Here is an 18,058-nt window from a genome sequence, read left to right as displayed (position 1 = left end):
AACCACTCTCGGACAAACCGTCTTTTATCGACTCATCTCCAGCAAAAGCAGAGCCAGGCATTTGGCGAAGATCGAAAAGCAGAGTTTGGTGAAATAATAACTAAACGTGGTGTTGCCCCTGTTGGATACCTCAGAATATTTAGTCTGCATCTGTCAACAGTTCCACAGCTGCCCAGGGGCTGACTCACAGAAACGCGGCTGCCAAATTACACAAGTGCCCTCTCCTCATTAAACTCATTAATATGCACTATCCCAAACAAGTAAACACGGCCAACAAAACACACAAAAAGAGCCCTGGATGTAAGCGTTCTGATCTGCTGCAGTTGGTGAGGTCTAGGTTCACTATGACACGCTGAGCCCAAAGAATGAGATCGTCTGATTCTGAACCTGAACATCCTGAATGACCAGGTTATTCCAATGGTGGATTTCTTCTTCCCTGATGGTGCAGGCATATTCCAAGATGACAATGCCAGGATTCATGGGGCTCACATTGTGAAGGAGGGGTTCAGGAAGTATGAGATGGATCGGCCGCCACAGAGTTGAGATCTTTAGGGATGTCCCCATGCGATATTCGGTATCAGTAGCCGATCCAGGCATTTTGAGAGTATCGGATTGGATTTAATGACTGGATCGGATCTGATCCCCCAAAAGAAACTATAGTATCTCCTGCTAGGTTAGGTTCAATTTTATTGCTGTTGTTTTGTGAAGAGGCTTAAATTCTGAAACTGTTTTTGTTTTAATGCTAAATGCCCATTTTAGTCTGTATTAACCTATAAAACCCAACATTACCTTCAAATTTAAAATTCAAAGCTAAATCCAAAACTGCTTTTCCTACAAATAAATAAATATAAACAAATATTATAAAAAGGCTTGTAACTGGTGAAACTACTGCACTTTCCAATAGGTCTACAATGTATGGATCTAATATATAAAATATATTATTGATATATACATTATATGATAGCAATGTATATTAGGCTATATAATAGAAATACAAAAAAGACCATCGGTTCGGTATCGGCCAGCATAAAGGGTCAAACAATTCGATCGGGACATTCTTTGAATTGGTGAAAACACTGGATCTTTTGACGTTGGAGAAACTAACAATGTGCTCGTGACTTTTCTTTTGGTCAGACAGTTTATGAGAATTGTTTAAACCGTGTCACATGTTTTTAGTCCCTTCTTTTCATTTTTACTTTAATTTTACGACTCGACCAAAACATCTGGAGGTCAGGGTCTCAGTTTTAGTCTCATTGACAACCTTTCATTCAGTTTTAGTCAGAAGAAATATACTTTGACTAAAATTATGACCAGTGTAAAGTAATCCAACTATTGGGTACTGATTACTTCTTCTATATGTAATGTAGTTATTTCTTTGATTACATTATTTCAAAAGTAGTCTGACTACAATAGTTATGCAAGTTTAAGAAAGAAAAACAGAATGAAGCCAGGCTGTTCAGCTCTGCCACACATAAGTTTTAAGAGTCAAATTGAGTTGAATTTGTAAGACTAAATAGACTAATAATCATTTTGCATCAGCTAAATCTGTATTATCTTTAGGTTTAGGTGGCTCTGCCAGTGACAGCTCCATGTTTTGTCAGTGCATTCGTCCTGTCAGTCCCCAGAGCCCCCCCCTGTTCTATAATGGACCTCTTTAAGTGGGACGTCTTCTATACGCTCTCTGGGAACCTGTCGGGGAAGGCTGCTCTTTTGTGTCTTTTCTTTGGCGTCTGAATGAAGCGCGGTGATTATGGAAGCGTTTACATCACGATACGATCAACGCGACAAATGAGCGAAAGAGGAGACTCGCAGAGACCTTCAGGAGCCCACATTATTTGGCCCGGTCCGAGCAGGACAAAGGCATAACTGCAGAGAGACTCGGTTTGATAGGGGATGAAATTTGTAAGAGCTAATTGTAAAATGTCCGCAATGACTTTGGTTTATTCAGCGCGGCTTCGTAACCGGGCTCTGTGGTGGCAACGTTTGTTCCATCCCAGGATGGCAAAAAGTAGCTTTGAGCATCTTGAAAAGCGCTCTATGATTTCTAACACAGTCCATTGAATCGATTCAGCTGGACCTTCTCTTGATGTTGCTCACCAACCTTTAGGAATGAAGCAGATTCCTCCTCCACGGCCCAAAGCTGGGGACTACTTTCCCACAAGAGTTTGATTTACCACGCACTTTACAATTGCACAGGAAGCCAGTTTTGATTCATTCCAAAAGGTTTGTGAAAATGTCCTGCTGTATTGATTCAACAGACTGTGTTTACTTCACCCTGGAGGTCTAAAGTTTGTGACCGAGGATCACGAATGTGGATGGAATTTGATGATTTGGGGTGGAGGCGTCACGCACCGTCGCAAACTGTTGCGAACTGTTTCCACGTGTTACGATTAATGGCACAAACACCCATGGATATTGTCCCGCACAGTTGCGCGCTGCTACGGGTCATTGGGAATCGTGTCCTGTCAGGAATCTCTTAACCCCCACCTGAGCCGAGCACATTTTCCCCAGTTTGGCTTTACCCAGAATTAAAAGCTTCTTGAAAAAATGTCAAAATGGCCACAAAAATAAGACGAAAACGAGGATGAAATTGCAACAAAAGAGTGACTAAAATGTGACAAAAAGCGTGGAAATAGTGACAAAAAAGGCAACAAAAATGCAACATAAAAGCCACAAAGGAGCAACAGAAAAGTGCCAAAAAAGTGATGAAAAAGTGACATATGTGTGATGAAAACGCAACTAAAAAGTGATGATAAAATGTTTTAAGAAAGTGACGAGGAAAAAAATCGATTTAAATGAGTTTTGTAGGTCTTGTCTTTCAATAGGCTGTAACCTTTTGGAGGTTTTGGCTTTAGCTTTGAATTTTAAATTAGAACGTTTTTCAGAAGCAGGTGTTAGCGGCAGGTTAACAATAGTAGACACATTAATTTATATCCTCCTCTGTGATGTGGATGTTGCTCTGTTATGATTGATTGTACAGTTTCTGTGATTTCATTTTGGCAGCTGAATTCTGTTTTGAAATGTGTCTTGTGAGCCCATGATGGCTGGACACTTATTTATGTGCAAGACACAATAATAAGAATAAATCAAATCAAATTGCTAGTAGCCTAGCTTAGCGATAGCATGAAGGCACTGAATCTGTGGTCCTGGATCTGCAGTGGCTCCAGTCTGCAGATTTACCACTGTGCTGCAGATTCACGCCCGTCTTTTGCACCGGACACGTCCAGTCATCAAATCCGATCCAATCCGATACTCTCAAAATGCCCGGATTGACACTGAATATCAGATAGGTACATCACTAGTACCAATAAGTATCTATAAATATACATATAACATCCCTCCCATTCTCGTTTGCAGTACATTGTGAGAGTTCATGCAAATTAGCCGTGTGGACTTACAGTTTCATTTATAAGCGAAAACAAAACTACACAAACCTTCCTTCGTTTAGGCCATGTTGCTACTATAATACGGTGACTGGTTCATGTCTTTGCTTCTGATTTGTGCTGTTTAACCTTCGCCTCTGCTACACACGTGCTGCTGCTCGCTGCCCTGTGCATCGGCGCGGCGTTGGTTTCTATCAATATTGAGCGCCTGCGTGAGAGAAAACAGTGATTCCGACACTATGAAAAGTGTAAGAATAATATCACGCTGAACTACGAATCACGAATCACCCCAATCATGTAACCCAGCATTACAGGACAAACTACAAACTGTATTCCGCTGAGAGTCAAACATGGGGGAAATAGAGCTGGCTCTGGTATTGAAGAAAGAGCGCCACACCAGGCTCTACACGCTGCAGCCCCGTTCAACCCACTTACTGCGTCAAGTCTGGAGCTAAGGTTCCACAAAGGACCACCCGACGACGCCAAGGTCTAGTCCACATCCTGCATTTAGAAAGACAAGATTGGGCCTTAGACTTTCCCGTAAACAATGAAAATATGACAAAAACTATCAAGAACAGCCACATACAGCTCTCAGCGCGGGCAAAGGCTAACGGAAGCTTGTTCATGCTAGCAATGTCCATGGGTTTTTGGACTTGACCAGATTCTATATTTAGAAAACGACCAAAATAAAAATAGCAAAAGAAAAGAAGTAGGACAACGCTGGACGTGTTAAGACAAACGATTTAATGAAGCAAAAAAAGTCAATGGCCATGTTTTTCACGGTTTATGGAATCACTGTGTATAAGACTGATGCTGACAATTCAAAGAGAGGCCTCATTTCTGCAACGTATTTTCCTGAAGTAGAAGAAGTAGTAGAAATATGATTCCTTCACTTTAAAGCAGTACTAAATAACTTGTTTACCTTAATGAATCCTTTCCGTAGTCCCTCTGGGGGTAATACAAGTGTTAATGGGATGTTTGGAGGGTCTTTCATCTCCCCCTGGTGTTTCTGGCCAGAAAACCACAATCGCAACTTCGCTGCCTACGGGTCAGAGGCCCCAATACACACTATTAGAATCACGAAGAAGAAGCTAACAGGCAAAGCTAACCGCGGGCTAGCGCCACTTTAGCAGTATTTACAGCTAAGCTTGAGTGAACAAAAATGATCTCCATCATGTGGCACAATGTACAATATCCCTCTGTCCCTTTTCTGTCAGCGTAGCATTTACTCTCACGGACAATTAATGAGTTAAAAAAAAACGCAACATTCCATGACACCTGCAGTGGCGCTTATGGCCTCTAGGGGCACGAGTTACTTAGTGATGCTTTAAAAACAGCATTTTCCACACGGTGAATCAGGAACTTCCGTCCCCAATGCCCTATTTACCCAGCAATCACTCTCTCATCAAGGTCTTGCCTACAGCCTCATTGGTATCGGTGATTGTCTGTGTGTGTGTCTGCAGAACCTGGACGGGGCGTGCCTGCAGTCGGTCAGCCTGGTGGTGGATGAGGACCCGCGGACGGAGCTGACCTTGAGCCACGGGGGGGAGGTGTTTCTGGGAGAGTACCGACAGTACCGCATCTCCCTGCCTTACTACGACGGTAAACACCACTCATCCACCGGGACTTTCCTGCTCCACTGGCTCAAAGCACAAATCAGTCTGAATGTGTGTGGAAGTGTGCGAGTAACGGCTTTGAGGCGTCAGAAACAATAGATATCGATTACGCCTCGAGCTGTTGATGAAAGGCAGCCAAATATGAGATTTGAATATGTTCGGTCCTGATCCAAACCCATTCAGTGCAGTTGGCCGCTGACACTGAAGCTGCAGCTACTGTTGTTGGTTCTGGTAGTGAAGGCAATATGAGTGCTGGGTTAACCTCTTAATCCCCGCCTTAACTAAGCACATTTTCTCCAGTTCAGCTTTACCCAAATCTAAAAGCTTCTGGACTGGAGTGTTCACAGCCTACAGGCCAGAGTAACGCCTCATTTGAAAGCTACAAAACTGATATAAATTGATCTTTTTCCTGTTGTTGTTGCTGTGACAGCCCAAAACATAACGTAGGACCTTTAAATTGGCTTTTAAACTTTTAACCTGCCGCCGTCGTCTCCTCGGGCAAGACACTTTCAGCTTTATGTTATGCGGAAACATTCATGCATGTAAACACGCCACACCGGATTGTAGCCATGGGCTCATTTCCATCTGCTGTCACAGTTGCAGCTCTCAAACACACTCTCATTCATCCTGGCCTCTTGTACATGTTTTTAGTGGTAGGGGACACCAGAGTACCCGGAGGAAACTTACGCTGACACGGGGAGAACATGCAAACTCCTCACAGAAAGGTCTTGTCCAGGTGGGCATCAAATCCGGGACCTTCTAGCTGTGAAGCACGAGCGCTAACCCCTGCGCCACCGTGACTTCCTTTATGACTTCCCTCACCTTGCCTTTGAATATTGTGTGTGAGCGACTGATTGGCAGCCACATTATCGTCAGTCAGGGCAGCTGTGGCTACCAAAGAGTGGAGAGTGGAGTCGGAAAGACTGATGTGTGAAATGAAGGCTGTGTGTCCCTCAGACGTGCTGGAGGTGCAGGAGCTCTCCTCCATGTTCGTGCAGGTGCGGACGGTCTTCGGGCTGCGGCTACAGTACTCCTGGTCCGAGTCCAGGCTCTACCTCCAGCTGGACCAGCGCTGGCTCCAGGACACGGTGGGACTGTGCGGGACCTTCAACGGCAACAGCCAGGACGACTTCCTGTAAGAACACGCCGGGATCTTGGCTGCAGTTTGTCTGAGCAAGTGACAGGCAGCCATTAAGGAGAACAGTGTTTCAGAAAAGTACATGTAGATACCAATCATTTCTAAGTGTGAGTGATTGAAGCTGTTTAGATTACAATGAGATGTTTATTTTGTAAAATCAAGAGTCAGTTCAAACTTAAGGCAAAAGGCTCCCTAAGCGTCTTAGTTTCAATGTTGGAGTAAAAAATATCAACCAACTCTTCCTTGACGATTTGGTCTTTCCCATACTTATTCATACCTGCCTGTTTCTGTGAGCGCAGGGTCTGACTCCACACAAATCTGATTAGTTAGAGCCATGAATGAGAATCCGAGGAGAACAGACCAAAGGACGAATGTCTGTTTATTTCACACATCCACATTGAGCTTCGGCTCCGGTTCAACAGAGCTGTGACTCCTAAAGTTCGTGCAGTAAAAGCATCACTCATACACACGGCACCGCATCATGCGGGAAAGAAGCGTCTAAACCCACACGCAGCGTTTATCTGTCAGATAAAACCAAATAAAGATTCAGTAGCAGAGAAGCAACTCGGTCAGTAGATCAATGGTAGGATCACACAGCGGCTCACGCTGTAAAGGCCCAGGCGAGTGAGAGGAGGCGGAGCTTCAGGCCCAGGTGAGTGAGAGGAGGCGGAGCTTCAGGCCCAGGTGAGTGAGAGGAGGCGGAGCTTCAGGCCCAGGTGAGTGCGAGGAGGCGGAGCTTCAGGCCCAGGCGAGTGAGAGGAGGCGGAGCTTCAGGCCCAGGCGAGTGAGAGGAGGGCGGAGCTTCAGGCCCAGGCGAGTGAGGAGGCGGAGCTTCAGACCCAGGCGAGTGAGAGGAGGCGGAGCTTCAGGCCCAGGTGAGTGAGAGGACCTGCACGTTCACCTGCACCTTCACCTTGAACTCCAATAATGTCGACTGGCCTGGGTTGATTGAGTTGAGGATGTTTCTCTTCAATCATCAGAAACGTATTCTCGGCCTTTTCGTTGAAATTCAAGACTAGTAAACGCGCAAGAAAGACTACAAGACAAGAAGCGAGTTTCCTCGTTGTTGTGAGACAAGGACATCTACAGTAAATCTGCACAGCGCCACCCACTGCTCTGGAGGGTGCAATTTGGACTTTGGAGCCTTTATAGAAATAAAGTGGAGCAGTAAGTGTTTTGATTATCTTTCAAATGTACTGTAAGTAAAGTAGTACGTTCCCAACAAAAAGTCTCCTCTGGTAAAGTACAGCTCCTGGTTTGAGTAAACGTACTTCGTTACTGACCCCCTCTTGGTCTCTGGCTGAGCCTCCTCTCGTCTCTCGCTCTCTTTACGGCGCGCTGAGGCCGTGTCTTTGAAGTGCTGCTCCTGTTTCATTGACTGAACGCTTGGAGGGCCCGGGGTAATGCACACTGTGGCCAGGGCTCTAACGGGGGCCACGGAGCCGCAACAAGGGCCCGCCTGTTCCCCGAGAAGCAGATCTGCGCCGGGCCTGAACCAGGTCTAGAGCGGGTCTAAACGGCCCTAATGGGATCAGCGAGGACGGATGTGTGCGACAGCGGTAATGCACTCAGGGACGAGCAGAAATCCCTCCACTGAAATGCTTCGCCATCATCTTACGGGATGGTATGATGTAAACAAAGTGGCTAATGACAAAAAAGGTTAGCAAAAGAAGGTGTATGTGGTTTGTTTATAGGAAACAGTTGGGGGGGGGGGGGGGGGGGGGGTGCACTGATCTCTTGTACCAAAGCAGGTGCCAGATAACTCAAATAAAAGCATGTGTTCACCCCCACTTACATAACATCGCCATTGGCCACGGGAGGCTGTCCTGCCCAAGTCTGGCTCTGCAAGATCTGAAAGCTACGCTATAGTCTGCGTTCGGAAACACAAGATCGGGCCCATAGTTTGTGATTGTTTTTTTTACTTCTAAGCCTCGTATCTGAGTCAAGATCAGGTCATTTGTTTGAAATGTCTCGTTTTTTAGTCGTGTTGTTTAGCCGTATTAGCATTGTTTTCCCCATTCAGTCCCAGGATTCAGTGGTTTAGCATTCACTGTATCACTGTCCCATGTTCAATAAATATTGGTCATGTCGTGTTAAAAAGTACAGAAATGCTGTTTTAAAGTAAGAAACAAATTGTTATATTTGATACAAATACAAGTGTTTGAGGAAAATCCATGAACAAATGAAGCTAAAGTCTGTGCCGCGTATTTAAACTGAAATAAAATGTGAAAAACTGCAAAGCTGCCAGATATGACATAAGGTCAGTCACAATTATCATAGAGTCATGAAATAACTGAAAAGAGATCAAAACCGTATCAAGGAAATCAGTGGTGTTTCTATGATGATTACATTGCACTGGGTTAGAAGAGCCAGTCACAAGATGGCCGCCAGAACTTTGTTCCAACGTTTTACTATGGCCATGTCCTACCTAGAGTTTTATTATAGTACATCTTTGGGTGCACCACCTCCTGGGTTTATCCCTGCTTCAAAGCGTGGTGTCCTGCACTGATCAGCTCTTCCACCTCCTCCTTCCTCTTCCTTCCCTGCAGCTCCCTCCGCTCCCTCCGACTACACTCTTTCTCTTCTTCATATTTGTCCTCTTCCTTCTCCCCTGGCTCTGACGCCCTTCTTCACCTGAGGGTCACCTGAGAAAATGACTGCCTTCTGATGGGGGTTTTGGAATCATTCAGAGGTACCAAGCTGTAATAAAACAGAAAAGAAACCACTAAAATAATGCCCAATTCCGTCAGACCTTGGAAGCTAAGCAGGGAAGGGCCTGGCAGGACTTGGATGGGAGACCGTTTTGGAACACCAGGAAGCCTAGCGAATGTAGTTAGTGAGTGAGTGGTAGGTGGTGGTTGGAGGGGCCGATGGCGCAGACTGGTTGCCTCGCTTCTGTCAGTCTACCCCAGGGCAGCTGTGGCTACAATAGTAGCTTGCCACCACTGAGTACGGAGTGAACGAATAGTGCAATGTAAAGCGTCTTTGAGTGTCCGGAAAAGCGCTATATAAAGCCAATGCATTATTATTATTATTATTATTATTAAAATATGAAGGTAAGCTACATGCAAATGTTACCTATATATAAAACCTATACCTGGTCAGACCGGTTTGGCACTGGTCTCCGCTGTGGCAAAGCTCGCCAAACCACAGGCTGGCAAGAGACTCTTGCATGCTACACGTGGATACCAAACTGTCAATATACTGTATATAATTTTCTGTGCAACATGAAACATAAGCTCATAATGTTTTAAATAATAAGATAATGCAACATAAAATAAATATAGTAGAATTAGCAGAACACAATATAGACAGCAGATGTTAATGTGAATAACCATTACAGTAGGGCTGTACATTATGAAAAAAAAAGAAAAATCAATAACCATTTCAACTCAGAACGTTCCAGTGTAATCAAACAACAATTTCTAGTTTTTTCCATCCAATTGTGTCAAATCAAGACTCAAAAAGCTCTAAATCATGACCAAAAATGTTGCATATTGTAAAGTTGCAATGTGTTAAATTTTAGAGCGGACATCAGTCAGATGGAAGAATTTTAAGTTAACAATAACTTGTCCTGCGTGAGTGAGTTCATGTTTTTGTTCATTCATTTCCTCTTGTGTTCCTGCAGCTCGCCGTCCGGGATGATCGAGAGCACGCCACAGCTGTTTGGAAACGGCTGGCGCGTGTCGTCCGCCTGCGCCATGAGCCTGAGCACGCCGCAGATCGACCCCTGTGACGCGCACCAACAGGCCGGTAATACCCTGATATGAAAGTCAAAATGTGGGCTCTTACGTCCACATTCATGATCGGTAAAAATATGCTATATTTAGACACACTTTCTGTCTATGATGATGTAACAAGAACTTATAATTTTCTGACTACGTTAAGTGTCACAGTAAAACTAGCCTGCAGGAGTTAGAACAAACAACAGTGTTTGAGAGATGATGAGTTTATTCATCATCAGTATTATTGGGTGACAGTGGCTCAGATGGCGGAGCGGCCGAGATATATAACCAGTCAGTGATTTGAATCCCGACTCTTTCACCCTTTAATGTCAAAATGAGTCCGCTCACTCTGGTTACTGTGAATTAAGGCCCAATCTCAATTCTCTTTTCTACCCTTGCCCTTGCCCTTTCCCAACACCTTGAAACCGAGGGCTAAGGGGTTGAAAAGACCGCCCTAAGAAATGGGACAGCTCTCCATTTTACAACTAGCACAGATGATCAAGGTTATGTGAGGACAAGCAGAGAGGGGACGAGCAGAGGTAGACCCGCTCACAGTGAGCTCAGGGCGTGGACGAGCAGAGGTAGACCCGCTCACAGTGAGCTCAGAGAGGGGACGAGCAGAGGTAGACCCGCTCACAGTGAGCTCAGAGAGGGGACGAGCAGAGGTAGACCCGCTCACAGTGAGCTCAGAGAGGGGACGGGCAGAGGTAGAGCCGCTCACAGTGAGCTCAGGGAGGGGACGAGCACAGAGGTAAACCCACTCACAGTGAGCTCAGGGAGGTGACAGGCAGAGGTAGACCCGCTCACAGTGAGCTCAGGGCGGGGATGGGCAGAGGTAGACCCGCTCACAGTGAGCTCAGGGAGGGGACGAGCACAGAGGTAAACCCACTCACAGTGCGCTCAGGGCGGGGACGGGCAGAGGTAGACCCGCTCACAGTGAGCTCAGGGAGGGGACGAGCAGAGGTAGACCCGCTCACAGTGAGCTCAGGGAGGGGACAGGCAGAGGTAGACCCGCTCACAGTGAGCTCAGGGCGGGGATGGGCAGAGGTAGACCCGCTCACAGTGAGCTCAGGGAGGGGACGAGCACAGAGGTAAACCCACTCACAGTGCGCTCAGGACGGGGACGAGCAGAGGTAGACCCGCTCACAGTTACACTTCAGGTCAGGCACCATGAGTGACGGTAACATGACACTAAATAATGCAAAATCAAAAAAATTAAATAAACAAGCAGTAGCTTCCCTCTCTCTTGCTACAGCAACGTTTTTGCCTTTTTCTGCGAACTGTTTCTGTATTCCACATTGTTTTACTGGATACTTTACTGGATACTTCTGAACATCTTTGCAGAGTTTTTGTGAAGGTTCATTGGATTTTTTACTGCAGAGAGTCCGTAATGGCCATAGGGTTGTTCTAATGTACAATATCATTGTCCATCGTGATGGATGAGCAACATCACGATGGAAAGCCACCATCGTGATGCCACGCCCCCTCCTGTCAGAAACACGCACTGGTCCTCTGTGGGCCTTGTAAACCTTCAAACTTTGCAGGGATTGCACTGTAAATTAAATCACAAATATATCTAATATACACGCTAGTTTCCGTAGCCTGCCAGAAGACATGAAGTGTTAGCTGTAATTATTAAAGTAAAGACGCAGCGCTGCTCTGTTTGACGCGCGGGGCTCTCTCTCTCTTCACATTAACACCTCCTGGTTTCGCTTTACTTTTTGTACGGAAACCTAACAGTTTTAAAATGACGAGATGGATCTCACATCGGAGCTAGATATTCTCACCGAGACCGAGAGAGAGGAGAGAGAGAGGCGGTGCAGGAGGTACGAGGCCACGAGCTCATGGACAGGGCGGAGTGTGGAGCGGCTTCAAAAATGTAGGCTACGATGCAAACTTGTAAATATTGTCCCGTTCACCCACTGTTTCTTGAACATTGCGTTAAAATTAAGCAAACGCAAATAATAAGCTCCGATTTACATTTTTATTCGTGTGATAAGAGCCTTGGTATTGAGGAGCAGATGACGCTGTGAGTAAGTCGTTCTCCTCTCAGACTTTACGTACGAGTTTAACACATTTCCTTTGCAAAATTCGTGTTCCGTGACTCTGTTCAGATCATGTTTAGTTAGGGCTGTGCAATTAATCGAAATTCGATTACGATTTTGATTATTACACTAGACGATCACAAAAATAGCATAATCGAGAACAAACGATTATTAAGGATGCCCTCACGCTCGTCCATTCAAAGCGCAAAAAGTCCGTCCTGCGCGGTTTGTGTGAGCGCGTCTGATCAGCTGAAACACCAGCACTGCGTGACAGAACTGTAAATAATATCGTACTAATATTTTTTATACCTAACTCTTGAGACAACGCCACTGTTAAGAGCTCACCTTGTGCTGAAAGGAGAACAGCTGTTTTAGAAGCCCCATCCTTTGCTCAGGCACTGGTTTTGTTTAGTAGAAAAGTCTAAAACTCTTCTTCAGGAGCAGATCAACGGAGCTCAAAGCAAACTCTTATTATTTCATGCTGCTGAGATAATTGTTTCTGTTCCCTTCGCATTTCACGAGCACATGCTTTGGTTTGACATAAAAACATTAGCGCTGTGTGATGATGTCATCAGGCCGCGCGGCTCTGTTGGACAGGTGTGAGGGCTGGCCAGCAGGGGGCAGGTGTCCCTATATGATTAGTTTAGAAACTGGGCATATTAAAAAAAAAAAAACTCTTATTGTCCAAAGAAAATGTAGTCCATAGTTGTTTTTTAAAATAATAATAAAAATGAATAAATAAAATAAAGATTTTTTTTTTAAGGCCACAAATAATCGTTTGAATAATCGTGATTTCAATTATTACTAAAATAATCGGGATTATTATTTTTTCTATAATCGAGCAGCCCTATGTTTAGTTTAGATTTATTAATCCTGCAATCTCACATTTTTCCTAACATAAATAATATGCAGCTCATATATTGGCTATGTAAATGTCTTTAAAAATGCTTATAATGAGAGATGGACGATATCATCGACCATCACGATGGTTCACTGTAAACATCGTCAATGGCCAATTAAGGGGACATCGCCCGAGCCGACCATCAAGGAAATAGCTTTTAACCCTAATTATATCCTGACTAGGGGTAACTAACCCTAACCCAAGCCCGGATGGCAGGTAGCAGGTTAAAAGTGAACAAACAGCTAGCTTATGTGCTAGCTTACAGACATTTAAGACCTACACATTTCTTCTTCTGAATTACTGAAGAGGGCCCAAGAGCCCCCCACACCTGCAGCACAGTGGAGGCACTTCAGGAAACAAAAAAGGGGCAAACGAGGAGAAGATGGTGAAAGACTGTTGTGGAGATGAGGGAGCTGCGCAGGAGGAAGATGAAGGATGAGGAGCTAACCAACGCAAGGGACTAGAATTGATTTGATTGTACTATGAGTTTAAAAAACTGGGTACACCCCCTTTAATGCTCCCTCCTTGGTGTTGATGCGTTTGCTCTGTTCCACTGCAAGATGTGTCTCTTTTTCTCCCCCATTAATAACAGCAGTAAATAAAACCAACACTGTGATGTTGATCTTTCTCTCTGTGCCCCCGCCCCAGTGTCCTTTGCCACAGAGAAGTGCTCCGTTCTGACCCAGGGCCTGTTCGAGCCGTGTCACGAGCTGCTGAGCCCGGGGCCCTTCCTGCTGCAGTGCCGCTCCGACGCCTGCAAATGTGGCACGCCCTGTTTCTGCTCCGCCATGGCACACTACGCCCGCCACTGCCGCCAACACGGAGTCCTCATCCCCTTCAGAGAGCACGTCCCCGAGTGCGGTGAGGAAGCAACTACACCCTCATAGGCTTTAAACAGTTTCCATTCAGTCAGTAAAGGAAGCGTGTCAAAAGGAAGACCCGAAATGGAATCAATTGGAAAATGGTTTATGCTCAAGTATTTTTTGCTTTGTAAGTTTGTTGAAAATGCAAAAATGAGGGTCTAAAACACTTTCCAGGTTACGTTTGAATATCTAAATTTCTGTTATTCATCTGTTTGATGGAATGTTTGCAAACGTTAAAGGGTGATGCTGCAGGGAAGAAGGAAAAAACAAATACATTTTCGAGATCTGAATATGAAGCATTATGTCAGTATTGTCAATTACTGAGGACTAGTTTTTCTTATGACATTTTGTGCATAAAAGTGGCCAAATTGCCTACTGTCAGTGATTAAATCAATATAATAGACAGAGCCCGGTTTAATTTGATGGTTTTACTTTGTGAAGATTTGCTCAGAGGGATTTTGGATCTTTAGTTTTTTTAATTTATATAGTGAAATTGTCTGTAAAAATTCAAATTTATCCTTGTTTTTGCTGTTTAAAAATTAAAGAAATCAGGCAGGAATTAGACATTTAAAAATCTCTCTGAAAAATCCAAGACAGTAAAGTTTGGAGTCAGTAGGACCTACTAAAGTGGAGATTTTGTGATGACAACCTAAAGTTTGTCTCCCTGAAAGGAAAAGACCATAATTGGATTACAGCGTCCTCTTTGTCGCCTTTGTGCTACACGTGAACACCAAACATGTCAATATTGTGAATGTTATTGTCGTGTTCTTAAACTCTAAGGCGATACTCGACCAAACATCCTAAAAGAAGCATCACCACATTGGTAAATCCCTCTGCACATGTCAGTGATGTCCTCCTGTCTAAGCTCTGTTGTCTCGTCACAGAGGTGACCTGTCCGTACTCCATGGTCTACGGTCCGTGCGTCTCGTCCTGCCTGCGCCGCTGCTCCGCCCTGTCTGTGCCTCAGTCGTGCTCGGACGAGTGCGAGGAGGGCTGCGTTTGTCCCGACGGCTCCTTCTACAACCACCGCACCCGCACCTGCGTCCACCGGTGAGTGGACCTTTACCGTTCTGTCACCTAACATCTCTGTCCCATCATTCCAGATTTTAGCCTCAGCGTGTTTAGTCCTGACTCTGGGTCAGACCCCTCCCTGAGATGGTTCATACGGCTCTAACATGTCAGAGATGGACTTTAGTGCTAAACCATGAAAAGACCTGTACACAAGCAGAGCTGTTTTAAATTCTATTCTCTGAGTGACAGAAAACCAGCGCAGAGACCGGAGCACTGGACTAATATGGTTGTATTTCCTGGTTCTGGATGTTCTGCAGCTCTAACAGTGAGCAGCCGTTACTGTAGTCTAACCTGCTGGAGACAAAGTTTCTCAAAGTCTGGGTTCGACAATATACGTCTGATCTTAGTGATATTTTTCAGATGGTAAAAAGCTGCTGATGCTTTGATGTGGCTGTTTAAGTACAAGTCTGAGTCCATGATTACTCCCAGGCACACCTTTCTGTGTGGGTTTCCTCCGGGTGTTTCCCCCCATAACTCCAAAACATACAGAACTGGTTAATACCCCAGCAGGTGACACCATTCGACATACGGAAGCTTGTAGTTTGTTTTCTGATCCAACATGACAGCAGTGTTGCGAAGCCATCTTTCCATCAATTCTATTCAATCAGTTCTATTACTTTCCTTAATGAATCAATAATGCAATCAGGTTGACCAGGTTTAAACTTCCACTCTTCCACTTCTCCCTCAGTCTCCCCCTGCTGTCCGCCCGCGGTACTCCCCCTGGAGGCGGGATGAGCAGGTCCGTTGGAGCGCGCCGTGGGCTCGTCTCCAGAGCGGCTCCTCTCTGAGTGATAGTGCTCTCTTTAAACGGGCGGGTCATGCTTTTAGAGTGTATTTTCTGCCCCGCGGAGCGTCCTAAATGTCCCCCTCTCTCTCACGCCGCGATCCGGTTACCGGCCAGGAATTCACCGTCAAACCGCCCTTTATTCGGTGCCCAGGAAACCCGAGCGCAGAGAGGCGAGAGAGTGGCCAAAAACTCTTGCACACAGGGCCACGGCAGCAGCAAAATCCCGACAACAATCCCAACACCTCTGCCCACGGTGGAGACACTGACTTTCATTACATGATCATTTTAGCATTTGGTGCATTATTTACAGAGACTTTTGTAGCCACAGCTGCCCTGGGACTGGCTCTCAAACAGTGGTGCTGACAAAGGCTGTTTCAGGTGGTGTTCAGTCTCCTCTGCAGTTTACAAAGTATTCAATGTTAACCCTTGGTTTTCTGGTTTGGCTGAGCAGTGCGTCCATGCGCAGCACAGACATAGAGATGTTATTATTTGCATCAAATCATTGTTTTTTTATTATTGATATTTTATACGTTTCCATGTAAAACATTTTCTACATGGACCGATGTTACAGAAGGAGTCAAAATCAAAGTAGCTTTACTTTTCTGAGGTTCTTGAGTCATCTTCTTTGTTGAAGTGTAGGACGTTTCGCCTCTCATTCAGACGGCTTCATCAGCAACACTAAGGCTTCCAGCTCACAGGGGGACGAGATAAAAAACTCTTTATTCAAAGACTAACCTGTGGGTAAACGCTACTCAGCTGATTATTGCTCGTTACCTGACATTGATCTGCTCTGGGCTGTATCTCGGCCTCATTAGCATTAGCTTTAGCATTAGCATTAGCATTGGCATTAGCATGACAGTTCCCTCCAGGCTTGTGGCACAGGAGGCTGCTGTACTGGGGAGACAGATTAAATCTCCGTCCTCCGTTTTTGTTCATGGAAGGGTTTTGTTTCTTAATGAAAATTGCTTCTTTGTCGTCTCTTTCAAACCATCTTTGCTTTTGAGGTAAAATGTTCTCACCTCACTGCCATCACAGGAGTGGTTAGTGGCTTTAAGATAGAAGTGGACTGCAGACTGAAGGCCGCTAGAGCCTTATCTGCAGCAGTTTGCTTTTCTGAGGTTAACCTCTTAACCCCCACATTAACCAAGTGCATTTCTTCCAGTTCAGCTTTACCCAAATCTAAAAGGCCAGAGTAACGCCTCACTTGAAAGCTAAAGCCTACATAACCGATCTAGAAGGATCTTTTCCTCGAATTGTGCTACATTGTCGTAATTTTTTGTCAGGTAAGAGGTTAAACTTTCTTGGCTTTACAAAATGGTGGAATGTTTGCAAAAACTGAAACATGACCAGAATATTTTCATAAAAATACATCATATTTGGTCACTAAAATGCCCTGTAACTGCACTGTGTTGAGTAACACAAAAAAACTGTGGCGCTCTAGACTCTGCACAACGCGTTAAAAACATGTAATGCACGACTCCTTGTTATTTAATGCTTATAAAACAGCACTATTTCTAAAATGCTGTACAAGGGGGAGTTATCCTAAGCATGACTATCTTGCCTGGCCTGCCAATCTACATGCTTTTTCATAGATGTTTCAAAGACATGTAGTCGATGTCGGTCAAATCGTGAAATGACGGTTTGTCTTTTGAACAGAAAGGAGGAGTGTCTGGCAGACCAGGCAAATGAATATCTATAATTTGTCATTTCAAGCTCAGCTAAAGCCATCATTGGAAGGTTCAAATAGCTTTGTGTCACATTGGCATAAACCATTTCATGTTAATTGGTCTTGTTCAATATTGTAGAACCACTGCAATAACATATTCTCACTGACAATGAGGGTGAGTGTGTGCGGAACGCTTAAAACAAATGATCCACGTTTACGGAGTGCATTTCTGACCAAACAACTGCTGTGGAAGAGAGGAGAAAACCTCTACGTGTTGCTTAGTCGTATTTGTCGCTGCTTATTTCTGACTCTTGCTGTTTCCTTGTCGTTTCCCAGGAGCGAGTGTCCGTGCAGTTTCCTCGGGGCGGATTACGACCCCGGAGACGTGATCATGACTTCAGCAGGAGTTCAGTAAGACCTCACTGCGACACGGCCTTTTACTCTGCACTGTTCACACTGATGCCTAACACTGGGGATGTGCCAGTCGACCCGAGGCAGTAGCAAAACAAAGCATCAAGCACTATTTCTCCTGTAAACTCACGGTCACGTGACGTGCTCCCGTTTGAGTGACGGCCAGCGGCAGAGCAGCCCATGAAGCAGCTTTTTTATGTGTTCGGGTCGGGCCGGCAAACTGAGACTCATTTTTTCGGTTTGTCGGGTTGGGGCGGGTCAGAAGAAACCCGACCGCGCATCTCTACCGAACACACACTCATACATTTCTCTAAACATGAACTCTGGCTTCAAATATGTACAGACTTTATGAGTTTGGATTTGTTCAGGGTTATTCCGATTGATTTTCCAGGTTTTGATGTTGGCGAATACTGAAAACAAATCACAGAACCGATTCCATACATCCGTTTTTG

The 18,058-nt window shown here is 45.0% G+C and overlaps 1 protein-coding gene across 1 annotated transcript in view; it reads left to right on the top strand.

Moving 5' to 3' along the window:
- The window catches only part of otog (otogelin), a gene marked incomplete at its 5' end in the record, with an annotated part of 79,692 nt that overhangs the window by 23,308 nt on the left and 38,326 nt on the right, over window positions 1–18,058 (top strand). Inside the window, 6 exons of the mRNA XM_079555515.1 lie at window positions 4,847–4,985; window positions 5,957–6,134; window positions 9,766–9,890; window positions 13,457–13,669; window positions 14,556–14,721; window positions 17,532–17,606. Coding sequence (XP_079411641.1) covers window positions 4,847–4,985; window positions 5,957–6,134; window positions 9,766–9,890; window positions 13,457–13,669; window positions 14,556–14,721; window positions 17,532–17,606 — 896 coding nt within the window. The remainder of the gene's footprint in view (window positions 1–4,846; window positions 4,986–5,956; window positions 6,135–9,765; window positions 9,891–13,456; window positions 13,670–14,555; window positions 14,722–17,531; window positions 17,607–18,058) is intronic.

Source organism: Gobius niger (assembly GCF_951799975.1).
Source record: "Gobius niger genome assembly, chromosome: 4".
NCBI classification, from domain to species: Eukaryota; Metazoa; Chordata; class Actinopteri; order Gobiiformes; family Gobiidae; genus Gobius; species Gobius niger.
Note: the sequence above shows the minus strand (reverse complement) of the source record. Positions and strands in the feature narration are given on the sequence as shown.